Genomic DNA, 14,409 nt, shown 5'->3' on the forward strand with positions numbered 1-14,409 from the left:
CCATGTCATACCTGCTAATTTTGATCTGCACCATAAGCTCATTTGCCTTATTCCTTATTCTGCATGCATTCAGATATAATACCTATATTAACTGTTCTAAGGCAAAAAGAGAAACAGCTTGAACTCTTGAAAAAGATTGTGTTTATGACTGCTGACTTCTCAGGACTGATCATGCCAACAGTGCAGATTGTTATATCTTAATTCTAAACAAAGATCTCTCTACGATTCAGGAGATGGTTTTAGTGATGGTAGATGAGGAATTGGAATGCATTCATGCCTTTGATAGGGTAAAATGTCGGTAAAGTGCACAAATTCATCAAAAGATTGACCGCCAAATTCATGAAAATCATTCATTATGTATCAAAGTCATTAAATCCTTTACAAATGACAATGGATATCAACTGAATTGAGATTAATCAGGTTTTCATGTAGTTTATAACCATTAAAGGGGTACCTGAAGGCTGCCACCAAAAAAGTATGTACCATTGACATTTCTTAGCAGAATGTGAACTTCATATTCTTGAAATCATTGGCAAATTGTGCCTTCTCCCCACCTCAGAACCCAAATCCACCTGAGTACTGCAGCTTGCTTTGCAGAGGCCCAAAACTATTGATCATTTTGCTAGCAAGGTGCCTGGTGACCATGGCTCACACAGATTGTTCTGCTTTTTATGAGCATATCGGTGCTATCTAATTTCTGTCATTTTGAATTCATGATTTTTATGACCCGCCATCACTAATTTGATGATTCTAAAGCTTTTTTTCTCACACATTAATCAAGGTAACATCTATACGATCCATTAGGTGCCTCATTGAAAGTCAAATCTGGGATGATTGGTTCGCATGTGAATAAAAACAATCCGTAGTATAAATACACATTTTCCTATTGCAATTAACTTAGAAGCTTATGGGTTTATGGTATTTATTTTAGGAGATTCTGTGGACAAAAGCCTGGATATTGGATAATTCTTTTTGTATTAACTAAAAGCCTTTTGCCAGCATTTGGTTTAAGAGCTGATCTCATTTTATGTTGTCAACTTTGAAGATGAAATTCAATTTTATTCCACTTTGTCAACGCTAACCCTGAAGCAATCCCTTTGATAATTAATGGGATATTGTGCTATTGCTTGAACAATACAGTAGGAACAAAGTTCTGGTGCATCAGGCCATTATTATTTCTTGACAATAACAGCTTATTTTGCATAGAATCCTTACATTGTAGAAACACCCCCGTACCCTATTCCTGTAACCCCGCATTACCCATCACTAACCTACCTATCCTACACACCCCTGGACACTACGGGGCAACTTAGCATGACCAGTCCACACTAACCTGCACATCTTTGGACTGTGGGAGGAAACCAGAGCACCCAGAGGAAACCCACACAGACATGGGGAGAATGCGCAAACTCGACACAGACAGCTACCGGGGGTGGAATTGAACCCGGATCCCTAATGTTTTGTATAGAAAGTGTTCCTAACTTTTCACAGTAAGACAGTGCTGTGGCTTTTAAGGGCATTTTGTTCTTTTTTTTAAAGAGAGGTTGTAAGGCAGAGGTACCAAGCAGTCTGGGGTAATATAAATAGCTTAAGAGGCCTTGGTTTTTTTAATGCAGCCTGAATGGGTGTGGCCAACTCTTGCAGATCCATATTTCTGGGTTTTAGTTTTTTCAACAACATCAGAAGCTATTGGGGTCTCAACAAGGTTGGAAGCTTCAGTGAACATCTCCTGGCTGCTACTATCCCTGGACTTTCTCTTGATGTTTTTTCCTTCCTGGATTGGAGCACTGCGTGTGACAATCTATGTCTGAATTTACCTTTTTGCCAAAGGGTGTTTTTATGGGATGTTACTATATTGGAACAGTTAATTAGCAATAGTTACTATATCTATTATTTGGTTAAGTTTTCCAATATAGTTTATTCTTTTGTTTGTATTTTAACTGTAGTGTTTAAATATATTGTGTTTTTGCTTAATATCGAATAGTTTGACCAGTCACATTGTATTTGGGACAGGCACATCACATTTGCTTTTAAAATAAGGAAAAGTTACAATCTAAAGCTACGTTCTTAAAATATTTCAAAGGGGTCTGGTCTGATCCATAACAATAGAAAAGAGAAAAATTAAAATAAGGAATGATTGAGTGGTCAGTATGCTATGGAGAGGTGATTTTAAAAAAAACTTGTTTGAAAATGTGAGTTTTGAGAAAACCTTTCAAGGAGGAGGAAAGAAAGGGAAGAGGGTTTAAACAGGTTATTCCAAAGAGTATGATCAATGTAATTGAAAGCTCTGTCATTGATGGTAGAACCAAAGGACATGAAAAAAATTAGTAAAGCCAAAGTACAAAGGGATCTGGGAGTGCTAGTCGAGGATTCTCTAAAGGTAAACATGCAGGTTGAGTCCGTGATTAAGAAAGCAAATGCAATGTTGTCACTTATCTCAAGAGAGTTGGAATATAAAAGCAGAGATGTGCTACTGAGACTCTATAAAGCTCTGGTTAGGCCCCATTTGGAGTATTGTATGCAGTTTTGGTCCCCACACCTCAGGAAGGACATACCGGCACTGGAACGTGTCCAGCGGAGATTCACACGGATGATCCCTGGAATGGTAGGTCTAACATACGAGGAATGGCTGAGTATCCTGGGATTGTATTCATTGGAGTTTAGAAGATTAAGGGGAGACTTAATAGAGACGTACAAGATAATACATGGCTTGGAAAGGGTGGACGCTAGGAAATTGTTTCCATTAGGTGAGGAGACTAGGACCCATGGACACAGCCTTAGAATTAGAGGGGGTCAATTCAGATCAGAAATGACCAGACATTTCTTCAGCCAGAGAGTGGTGGGCCTGTGGAATTCATTGCCGCAGAGTGCAGTGGAGGCCAGGACGCTAAATGTCTTCAAGGCAGAGATTGATAGATTCTTGTTGTCTCGAGGAATTAAGGGCTACGGGGAGAATGCTGGTAAGTGGAGTTGAAATACCCATCAGCCATGATTGAATGGCGGAGTGGACTCGATGGGCCGAATGGCCTTACCTCCACTCCTATGTCTTATGGTTTTAAGGTGCAGCAAGACAAAGTTGGTCATGTGATGAAGGTTAATAATATTTTCTTACCATTTGGGAGTTTGGTTGTAATGTAGGGGTATATAGACTTTTCGTTTTCAGTGTTGTGCATGTCAAATCATTTTCTTTCAAGAAAGGGTCAAGAGTAATTTGGAACAATGAACTGATAGTAGCAGTTCCAATTGATCATGTGACTTAATCTAAATGACTCCACAAAATCCCTGGTGAGATAATAGCTGCTTATTGTTGACTTGACTTTTCATCTCCCAGAGAAAAAAAAGACATAAAGAAACATTAAGTGGCACAAGCAGATTCTGTTCAGATGAAAAAGCTCATTCCAGCCGAATGGCAGGTTTTAGCTTGTGGAAATCCTCAGGCCATGAGAGACAGAAAGAAATCTTCAGCTGCTTAAGCAGTCTCAAAGTAGTCAAAATCAGAGAAAGATCAGTGAGTTAGCTTATCTGTGTGTTCAGGAGAGACGGATGGAATCGTATCTGGTGAAGGTCCAGAAGGGTAATCTTCATCAAAACACTAGCTTGCTTTCTCCGCATGGATGCTGCCTGAACCATTGTTTTCAGTTATACTTGGAGAATATGGGCTGAAATTGTGAAGGGATTTGAAAGATAAGGATTATAAGTGATCCATACAATCTTTGAAAAGGCTATAAATGACTTCAAACATATCAAGTCCATATGAGACAATTCAGTTTTAATTTGCTGCATCCTATTGCCCTTTGGCAAGCTTCCAACTCCACAAATTTATATAGCATCAGCATAGTAATAGCTGGTTTCACATAATTGAGATCAAAAAAATCTATACCATTATTTTAATCCTTTTTCCTTATTTCCGAATTAACGATAATTATTATTTTCAGGTGAGATTTAACTTCTAAAACATTTCATATTTTAATTGGAGAGTGCATTCTATTAGTTTTTTATTTGAGTCTCACAATTAGTGAACTTATTTCAGAATTGAATTGATTTATAAGAGGAGATTGTCAATTAAATGATTTAGTTCACTATTCACTCGAAAGAATATATCACTGCATTAATGTGGTTTCCAGTTATATTGTCCCACACTGAAATGTTAAACAATTAATTGTCCAGAAAATAATTTGTAGATATTTCTGATTGAATTTGGAAAAGGTTACATTACTGGTTAAAGCCTGTTTTGGAATTGTGGCTTGTTCTGAAAGTGATTTTTGATCACAGTTACAAAAACTGTTTTACATTTCGCTTAGGAACTGCAAATGTTTATACTTAGTCATCACCTCTTCTCATCTCCTCTGAATATTGTCCTTTAGCAGCATTGTCTGAAGACATGTTTTCAGTTTACAAATGTATGGTAATACCACATAACTCTCTCCCCTCTATGACATCTTGATTCATTGCTCAGATTGTTTGACTGTCATTTGGTCTTGAATGAGCCATGATCACCTCCAATGTAATATGAGGTACACTGCCATAAATTCCAAACTCGTTTTACAGACTCCATCAGTCTTTCCATCCACTGTTTCATTTCGACAAGATTGCAAGCAGTCTTGGAATTCTATTTGATCCAGAGTAATTAATCCAACATCATCTCCAACTACATGGCTACTTACAAGTTTAAATATTACATACCTCTGCCTCAAACTTATCCTATTAACTGCCAAATCACTAATCTGGTAGCTATCACCAGAAGCTCTGTTGCTATCAAACAACATTGGCTCTGGTACTACAATGTCTCTGATTTAATTTTTTTTGTTATTCTGTCTTTGTTTGCCTATGTATATATAAAATGTGCTGCAGCATCATAGACAGATAAGGACATGGCATTCTCCCAACACTGGCCTCTTCTGAATTGTCTAGTCTTTTTAACCCAAATGTTCATGCTGGGCCTTCAACTGCTTAGATCCATGATTTGTAATCCTCTCCTTAAATCCCTTAACATTTCCAGTACCCTCTTTTCATTTGAGATCCTTCTGAAAGCTTACCTTTTGGATTAAGCTTTTGGTCACCACTCCTGATATTTCCACTTCCAACCTCACCTACTTCAGCTTGGTATCAGTTGTGTCTGGTTGTGCCATTGGAGCACCTTTTTCACTTTAAAGGCACTAAATAAGCTCAAATTAATATTACAAACAAGTCACAGACTGTATATATACATAATTCTTTCAAAGGCTATGCCTTGTAAGTAACAATAAATTGTTATTTTTATTAACCTGTTTTTCTAATTAGCCTATTCAGAGATGTTATTATACACCTCTGGAGCAGGTGAGACTTGAACCTGGGCGTCCCGGTCCAGGAATAAGGACACAACTGCTTTGTCATAAGAAGGCCCTAATTCGTATTTATAAAGTGTCTGTAAAGTAGTTTTTGTTTATGACAACACTGCATTCATTGTTTAACCATTTCTATTCAGTTTTGTTTAGTTATGTGGCCAGTATGCTAAAAAAAATCATTAAATGTAGAGTTAGTTAGAATCCCTACAGTGTGGAAACAGGCCCTTCAGCCCAACAAGTCGACACCAACCCTCCAAAGAGTAATCCACCCAGACCCATTCCCCTCCCCTATGATCCTACATTTACCCTCACCTCACCTACACATCGCTGAGCACTATGTGCTAACCACTGAGCCACCATGCCATCCCAGTTCTGTGGTGGGAAAACAACGAATGACCACTGGACTCAAAACATTGACAATGTGTTCTCTCTATATAGGCTCTGGCCCGAAACGTCGAATTTCCTGTTCCTTGGATGCTGCCTGACCTGCTGTGCTTTAACCAGCAACACATTTTCAGCTCTCTATATATACTGCCAGGCTTACCGAGTTTCTCCAGCAATTTCTGTTTTTCTTTGTTTCAGCTCACCAGCATCCACAGGTCTTTGTTTTATTTGAAATTGGAGATGTGCAAATTAAATTCTCTGTATTTTGATTCTAGTGATGCCAATTTTAAGGAAGCCCTATCTGATTCTGATTCTGAAATGGACAGTACGGATCAGCTTGAACATGGAAGCACTGACACTTTAGCTAATGGCTGCAAAACGGATCTGGATCCTGCAAAACGACTCGCCAAAAGACTGTACAATCTCGAAGGGTTTAGAAGATGTGATGTGGCACGGCACCTTGGAAAGAAGTAAGTTTTCACATATTTCTGGAGATTACTTTTCAATATTAGCTACTTCTGCCAAGTATCAAAATCAATATGTGAATATAGATAAACATCATTAATATTCATTTGTGAGTGGGTTGTTTGCATGTGTCATAAGTGCTAATTATTTGCATTAAGGCCAATTTCTAAGTTACTGTTTATAATACATTAAATGATTTGTTTAATTTGGACAGAAACAGCTATAATAAGAATCTGTGCCACTTTTTCATACTGACCATTGCTTCAGTTAAACACAGAGTATGCTGAGGTAAACTAGGTGGAGTCTACTTACTTGCCTAGTTTCCAAGTTGGTAATTATTAAAGTTAAATTCTTCAGATGCAGTAATTTAACTTTAGAATAGTAATCTGACCTTATTTAACTGTTTAAAAGTATAAAATGTCCCCGTGTTGCGAATGGGTTCCATTCTTGAGTCCACTTGTAAATCAGTTTGTAGGCAAGTTGGAACATAATGCAGAGCAATATATTTAGAAGGAAGAGGGGCGATCTGATTGAAAATTACAGAATATGGAATGGCCGGGACAGAGTGGACATTGGGAAGATGCTTCCATTGGCAGGAGAAATGAGGAACCGAGGACACAGCCTTAGAGTGAAGGGAAGTCCCTTTAGAATGGATATAAGAATAAACTTCTTTAGCCAGAGAGTGTGACTCTGTGGAATTCATTGCCACAGAAGGCTGTGGAGGCCAGATCATTGTGTATATTTGAAACAGAGATAGATACATTCTTGATTGCCAAGGGGATCAAAGGTTATAAGGAGTAAGCTGGAAAATGGAGTTGAAAAACCTATCAGTCATGATCAAATGGCAGAGCAGACTCAATGGGCCCAATTGGCTAATTTCTGCTCAAATGTTTTGTTGTCTTATGGTCTCAGGTCACCACTTGTTGGTACAGGAAATGTTCATTTATTGGATCTCTAAAATTGTATCCAGTATGAGATCATGTTTGTAAGTACAAACATTCGTAAGTTGGATATTTGTAAATTGGATACCCCTGTGTGTTATTCTGTGCAGTTTTTGTGAGGATAGTTGTTGTTATTGAAATGAGACCAAGTCTGTTACAAACCAAAAATGAAAGTAAATATGGCAGATGCTGAAAATCTGAAATAAGAACAGAGAAAATAATAAGCACATCTGATATTGCCTATAGTGTGAGAAGCAGAGTAAATGTTTCAAATCAAATATCACTTTTCTTCAGATCAATTCTGAAAAAAAAGCCATATTTGACTTGATATGCTAACTCTGTTCTCTTCCCACAGATACTGCCAGACCTGCTGAGCATTTCTAGCACATTGTAGTCAAAATCCATTTAGACACAAAATTAAAGTTGTTAGCTCTCTTTTTGCTACTATATTAATTATTCTATTAAATGACAGATGTTTGTCTGACTATTGCCAATAGAAAACTCAATGTCTTTGAAAAATTAGAGGGAGAGACAATTTTATTAAGGTTGGTCACATCTCAGAAATTGAATGGAAAAAGTGAAATTTTACATTTACACTGAGACACAGTTCCTCTGTATTGGTCATTGTATTAGGCAGGGAAATTGCATTCGCACAAATAGGTTTATTCTTCGTGGTGAGGGTTGTCATACTGTTCTGCCCTCAAACCTCATAGATTTAGTACCTAAGACTGGATATGCATAATAGACCATTAATTTATGGGTGATTAGGTAACAGAAAATATATAAATTTGGTGCACCATCGTCTGGTGTCAAACTACTTAGATTATAAATCTGAGTTAATAATTTGAGGACTCTGAAGCTGACAAGAAGACAGAGAAGGGTCTGTGAAGAGGAAAGTAGTAACTTGAAAATAACAGGTGGGCTTAGCACAGTGAGAAATCACAACAGCTGGAGCAAGAAAAATTAACCAGTTGTTCGTTTTATGAAGCATAGCTGAGTGAGGAACAGTGGGGAAGTGTAGCAGGTGGGGCTGGAACATTTGAAGAGTGAGATCAATGCTAAGTCAGAACAGTGATGGTGGTAAACGAGTTTTCTCTTCTTAAGATAAAGCAAACATGCTGATTAAATTTAAATACAATTTTCTGATCAAGAACAGATAAAATAGCATTATTTTTCTTTTACATTGAAGCAGAATATAGCCAGAACAGATTGGAAAGTTAAAAGCATAGTATTTGATCATCCTAACAATATTTTGAATTATGTTGTTACCAACCAAGAAACAATAATATATGGATTGTTATGAATAATTCTGATTCCTGGCTCTTCATCCACTTGGTACATCTATTCATATACCTTAAATCAATATATAGTACATGGATGCACGAAGAGAGAACTGCAGGAGTAATTTTAAATGTTGAAACAAAGTGTAAGATGTTTAGACTGAAGGGTAATATGGTCATTGTACTGTAGCCCCACCAAGGTTTCCAAGGTTATTTAGTCTGTGCTTTTTGTCTAACTCTTTTACATAAAATGTTCATTGCCATAGAGCAGGTGTAGCAATTGGCAGCAAACTACACTGAAGGAAACTACACTAAATTAGTTAGAATTTGTTCAATTTCCTTTAATTGTCCAAAATGCTTTAGTTGCAAGTTGAGAAGTAGCATGTAGGAAAAGAATTGAAAGAGCTTATATCATATCTTCAGAGGAGGGCAAGACTTTTAACAGTTCTGTATTGGTGGGAGGTAATGGGAGGGTGATGGGAAATTCTGAGATTTCAGAACAGAGACCAGGTCTACAGAAGAGCAGATAGAAGCACTAGAAATATCTTTACTGGAAATCTGACAGAAGAAGGCAATTATGTTTAGCTATCAGCATAGAGAGTGGAAACAAGCTTTCCTCACATCTGCTTCAGGCTACTCCTCTCTCTCTCTTGCTCTATGTTGGATAGAAGCACTATCCTTGAGATTCTAGGTGAAATGCATTTTAAAACGTGCCCATAAGAAGTGGTCTCGGCCCACTTCAGAGATTTATGCATAATATTAGGCTGACATGTCACAACATTGCTAAAGGATGCTGCGCTGTTGCTGTTGCAGTTTTCTTTTGGATTAAACAGTAAACCAACGCCTTATCTGTCCTCTCAATTGGATGTAGAATAACTAGCAGAATTGTTTTGAAGAGCAGGGGTGTTCACCCGAACATCCTAACCAATGTTTACCCCTCCATCAACATAATAAAGGCAGGTGAACTGGTCATTCTCAAATTTACTATTTATGGGATCTTGCTTTTATAAATTCCTTTCATTGTGACAGTGACTACACATAACAGTTACACAATTGGCTATGAAGCGCTTTGAAATTCGCTAATGTTGTGAAAGACACACGTCTTTCAATCTTGTACCATCTGATAAACTTGCACCATACTCTCAATTACAAAATGTCATTCCTGAAATGAGGCATCCAAAACTGAATACAGTACTCCAGATGGGGTTTGGACAAAACTTTGTATCTTCATTTATTTTTCAGTATAACTTCACGCACATATTTTTCTTCCTTTGGGAAGCACTGGGGAACTGGTGGAAGCAATTTCAGGTGGATTATTAGCCCATTGGGCCACATTACAAACTCTCCTTTCAAAACCACAAGTCCTAGTGGGACTTGAAAGTGGAAGGTTTGGATCAGAAATATGAACACTACGACTGCAACGTAAGATCTTCCTTAATTTTGGAATTTGTTTTATTTTTCTTTTGTAGCAATGATTTCAGCAAGCTGGTGGCTGAAGAATATCTTAGTTTCTTTGACTTCACAGATTTGACTTTGGATAAAGCATTGAGGTGAGTAACAGTTGTAAGATCCAAAAAGGGCTATATGTATTTAAAAACAATAGAAATAGGATAAATATGTTTTGTTAATAAAATACTGATTAATTTAATATAGGATAATTGAAATAGCCCTTAATGCTGTTAAAAATAAGATTTCGGTTGCACTTAAGTTGCACTATTTCTAAATATATTGTGAAGCCTTTAATGTTTTCAAATGATTACTTTATTATTTATAGGTATAGTGTATAATGACGATAATTTTGGTATGTTGATGGAGAAATGCTTCTTAACATAGGTGGGAAAATGGATCTTTTATTTTGCTTTTAATTACGATTTAATTTTTTCCATTATTGTTTGAGTGCCCATGATCCTGATGTGTCTTCAAAATTATGCAAAGCTTTGAAGAGATAAATACTCTCTACTGGGCAGCAAACGGTAATGATACTGGACAGTAACCATACAAAAAAAAGTTAGAGTTAGGTAGAAAAAGTATTTGCACACGGAATATGAATTTCTCAAGCTGTTTTCTGTAAATTCAGCTATATGAATGAAATGCTACCAATGTACTGTTGAAAGCATTACATGTTAAAATAATGCTTGATATGCACTCTTCCTTGGCAACTTCTTCATTTAACAATATAAGCTTGCATAGACATTCAGGGAGGTTGCAGGACACAGAATGCACTTTTCAAAGCGTGTGCAATTCTATGCACAGTTTATGCCAGAATTGTAAAATGGAAATTCTACACCCCATTTCAAATTTTATTTGCACTGTATTAAGCAGTTTTAAAATGCTTATTTGATAATGTTTTCATTGTCCACAAGGACTCTTACCAATTTTTATCGATGCACTATGGAAAGCATCCTATCTGGATGCATCACAGCTTGGTATGGCAACTGTTCTTCCCAAGACTACAATAAACTACAGAGAACAAAACACAGTCCATCATGCAAACCAGCCTTCCATCCATTGACTCCATCTATACTCCACGCTGCCTTGGGAAAGCAACCACTGCAATGAAAGATCCCTCCCACCCCAGTTATACTCTCTTACACCCTCTCCTGTCGGGCAGAAGATACAAAAGTTTGTATACTGTACATGTACAAATAGATCCAAGAACAGCTTCTTCCCCGCTGCTGAATGGACCTCTCAAATTTTAAATTTAATGTTAATCTTGCACGTTGTGCACCTTCTTGGCAGCTGTAACATTGTATTCTTCGCTCTGTTCTAGCACCCAAATGCACTTTGTATGGTACGATCTGCATGTACTGCACACAAGATAAAACTTTTCACTGCACCCAGGTGCAAATGACAATAATAAATCAAATCAAATCAAATCATTAGGTTTGGCCATTTTTAATTAAAATTGTAGGCATTTCAATATGGAGGAACATTTGTCAGTCTAGAGTGTTGATGTAAATTTCCTTGTGCGTTGTTTATATTCATCATAATTCTGTTATTTCCTTTTTTGTCTTAACCTTTGTTTCTCTTCACTCCTATTGCATTTGTTTTTAAATACCATTTTTTAGAACTGCCATACTGCCAACAGCTTTTTCATTTTTATGTGCACAAACCAGCAAATCTTTTGATATTTTTTGTGCCAACATTTAGCATTAAAATTGTTGATGTAAATATTTGTTGTCAGAATTACCACCGTAAGCCATTTTACGTCATGGTTGTTCATGAGCCAGTTGAGTCAACAAAAATATTTTGTTTTTGCTGTAACTGGAATTTCTATGGTCTTAAAATTTTTTAGAAAGGTATATATTGCTGAATATTTAAATCTATCAATTGAGCTATCTTTTAGTTATTTTTAATGCCTTCTTTAAAAGTTCTTATTTCGAGACCTCAGTTCATTACTAAAACATGCAGAACTAGATTTTCAGTGACATGTCAGAGTGGGGGTGCTCTGGGTGTACTTAAAAGTAGCTTGTCAGGTTTTTGAAACCTCTAGACTTGCTAATATTTGTAAAAGGGGGGGGGGGTTAGAATAACTGTCAGCAAACCATACAACACCAATTATCTTGCTGTTAAGCTAACTGAAAAACTATTTAACAGGCAGAAGAGAGGTAGGATCACATTTTCAACGGTAAGAATGAGAGGCACAAACAGGCCGGAACATGTTAGTTCACAGCTGTTGGGAGCAATGTTGAGAACTATTACTTTATGGGGTTGATGATTTAAAGTATTGTTCAGGAAAGGCACAAACCTCGGGACTCATGTAGTGGCACAAAAGTTGCCATTGATTGAGAAGAATGGATTAAGTAGTGAATGGTTTTCGACCATTTGCTCGGACATTGAGACCTCTGGCCCCCTGCTTTCCTATTTGCCCGATTCCTCCAAGCAACAGCAAGGTTAGTCATGGTTGTAAGCTGCCCTTGAAAATTACCTTCAGAGCTAGTCCTGATTCAAAGCCCACTTCAATAAATGGGTTCTACACAAGCCTCACACCCAATTAAGCATTTTTACCTTTAAAAATCACGTCATGACATTAATGTATTACAGGGTCAGGACCCATAAATGATCTAATTATCCAGCTCTTGACAATGGATTTAAAGTCCAGCCCTAGGCTTTGTTTGGAATTTGAACACGATGATTTTTACATTACCATTTCAATGTCTCACCATAGTTTCTACCATTTATTTAAAATATCTCACCATTCAAGTATCTCATCATTGTCCCTACTATTCTGTTTTGCCAATCACTGCTTCTTGAATCTGATTCCTTTCAGTATTTCTGGCCTGACTTTTGGTGATGATGGAAAGCTTATCATTTGAGCCAAAAACCTTGAATGAACACAGACATTATAACAACTGTCCCAGAATAAGGCACATCTCAGTTTCCTGGGGTCAGGAACTAGTTTGGATCAGGATTTACATGTGCGCAGTTCTTGGGGAACTCTCGCTATTTTAAACATCACTCCATCCACGCCTATATAATTTAGTAGTTCATGATTAAGTGTATAGTGTGGACCTTTAAGAGCATGTCTGAACTTTGTGTGTTTCTTTGGAAAGCCAAAGTGCCTAATGGGGAGAAATAAGGCATTCTATTGAATATAGTCCCACATCAAGTTTGGGAGATGTAAGGTGTTCTTTGTAATGTTTAAAGGTAGGCATGAATGAACATAACATGCCCACAAAATCATTAACTGTTAAGCTTTCTAGACATTTCAAATCAACTGTCCAAAGTTTCAAAGACAACTTTTAAGATAACCCATCAAAAGATCCTATCAAAAGTAATGCCAAGGAAATCTGCCAAATGTTAAGGCTTTTAAAAGTCCTGCCTTTAATTATTTGAAAGAAATGCATGGAATTTTTTTTTCTATTTCACTATGTCTATTGATATAAAACTAAGGGTTTCCATTACTGAATTGCTATTGATTGCACAACCATTGATTGTCTCAGTGAGGAACCTATTATTTAATAGGTTGATTGGTAGTTCCAAGTGGTACCATTAATGAATTCCAATGTTTGCTGGTATAAAGGATCATACACCTGAATGAAATGTTTATTCTTGCAAAGTATTTTGTACTTAAAGGTTTGTAAATGCAGACTTTTGAATGATTGTTCAACAGGCAAATTGTTGGAGGGATTCCTGGGGTGCAGGATACACATGGATTTGGAAAGGCAAGGACTGATTAAGGATGGTCAACATAGCTTTTTACATGGGAAATCATGTCTCACAAACTTGATTGAGGTTTTTGAAGAAGTAGCAAAGAGAATTGATGAGAGCAGAGCAGTAGACATGATCTATATGGACTTCAGTAAGGCATTTGACAAGATTCCCGATGGGAAACTGGTTAGCAAGGCTCAATCTCATGGAATACAGGAAGAACAAGCCATTTGGATACAGAACTGGTTCAAAGGTAGAAGACAGAGGGTTGTCATATAAAAGAGACCGAAGGGGCAACCTTTTCACACAGAGAGTGGTACATGTATGGAATGAGCTGCCAGAGGAAGTGGTGGAGGCTGGTACAATTGTAACATTTAAAAGGCATCTGGGTGAGTATATGAATAGGAAGTGTTTGGAGGGATATGGGCCGGATGATGGCAGGTGGGACTAGATTGGGTTGGGATATCTGGTTGGCAGGGATAAGTTGGACCAAAAAGTCTCTTTCTGTGCTGTACATGGATATGACTCTATGACTCTATAATGAAATCTACAATACTTATTTTGATTTTTATTCCATCTGATCACCTTCTGAGACCTGTCTGGATACTAGGCAAAGTTGGTGTGTGTTGGGTGGGAGAGAACAAGTGTTGGAATGAGCTGATACTAATTTGTCATAGATGCCATGAAGGTACAATGGTGTGAGTACATGGGAATGAATTGGATTGAAGGCTATGGAGGGCTCTGGGTATTGGGTACAATGGCATAATGTAATTTTGCTTTATGCTTGTCTTGTAAAGAAAGGCTAGACAGGCTAGGCCTGTATCATCTGGAATTTAGCAGAATCCAAGGGAACTTGACTATGTG

General features: G+C 37.3%; 1 protein-coding gene across 1 annotated transcript in view; it reads left to right on the forward strand.

Annotated features, from left to right (window-relative positions):
- LOC132823070 (PH and SEC7 domain-containing protein 2-like) overlaps positions 1-14,409 on the forward strand; it is a 139,828-nt gene that overhangs the window by 32,530 nt on the left and 92,889 nt on the right. Inside the window, exons 3-4 of the mRNA XM_060836611.1 lie at positions 5,984-6,178; positions 9,864-9,944. Of these exons, the coding sequence (XP_060692594.1) occupies positions 5,984-6,178; positions 9,864-9,944 (276 nt within the window). The remainder of the gene's footprint in view (positions 1-5,983; positions 6,179-9,863; positions 9,945-14,409) is intronic.

Source organism: Hemiscyllium ocellatum, chromosome 16, assembly GCF_020745735.1.
Source record: "Hemiscyllium ocellatum isolate sHemOce1 chromosome 16, sHemOce1.pat.X.cur, whole genome shotgun sequence".
Lineage (NCBI taxonomy): Eukaryota > Metazoa > Chordata > Chondrichthyes > Orectolobiformes > Hemiscylliidae > Hemiscyllium > Hemiscyllium ocellatum.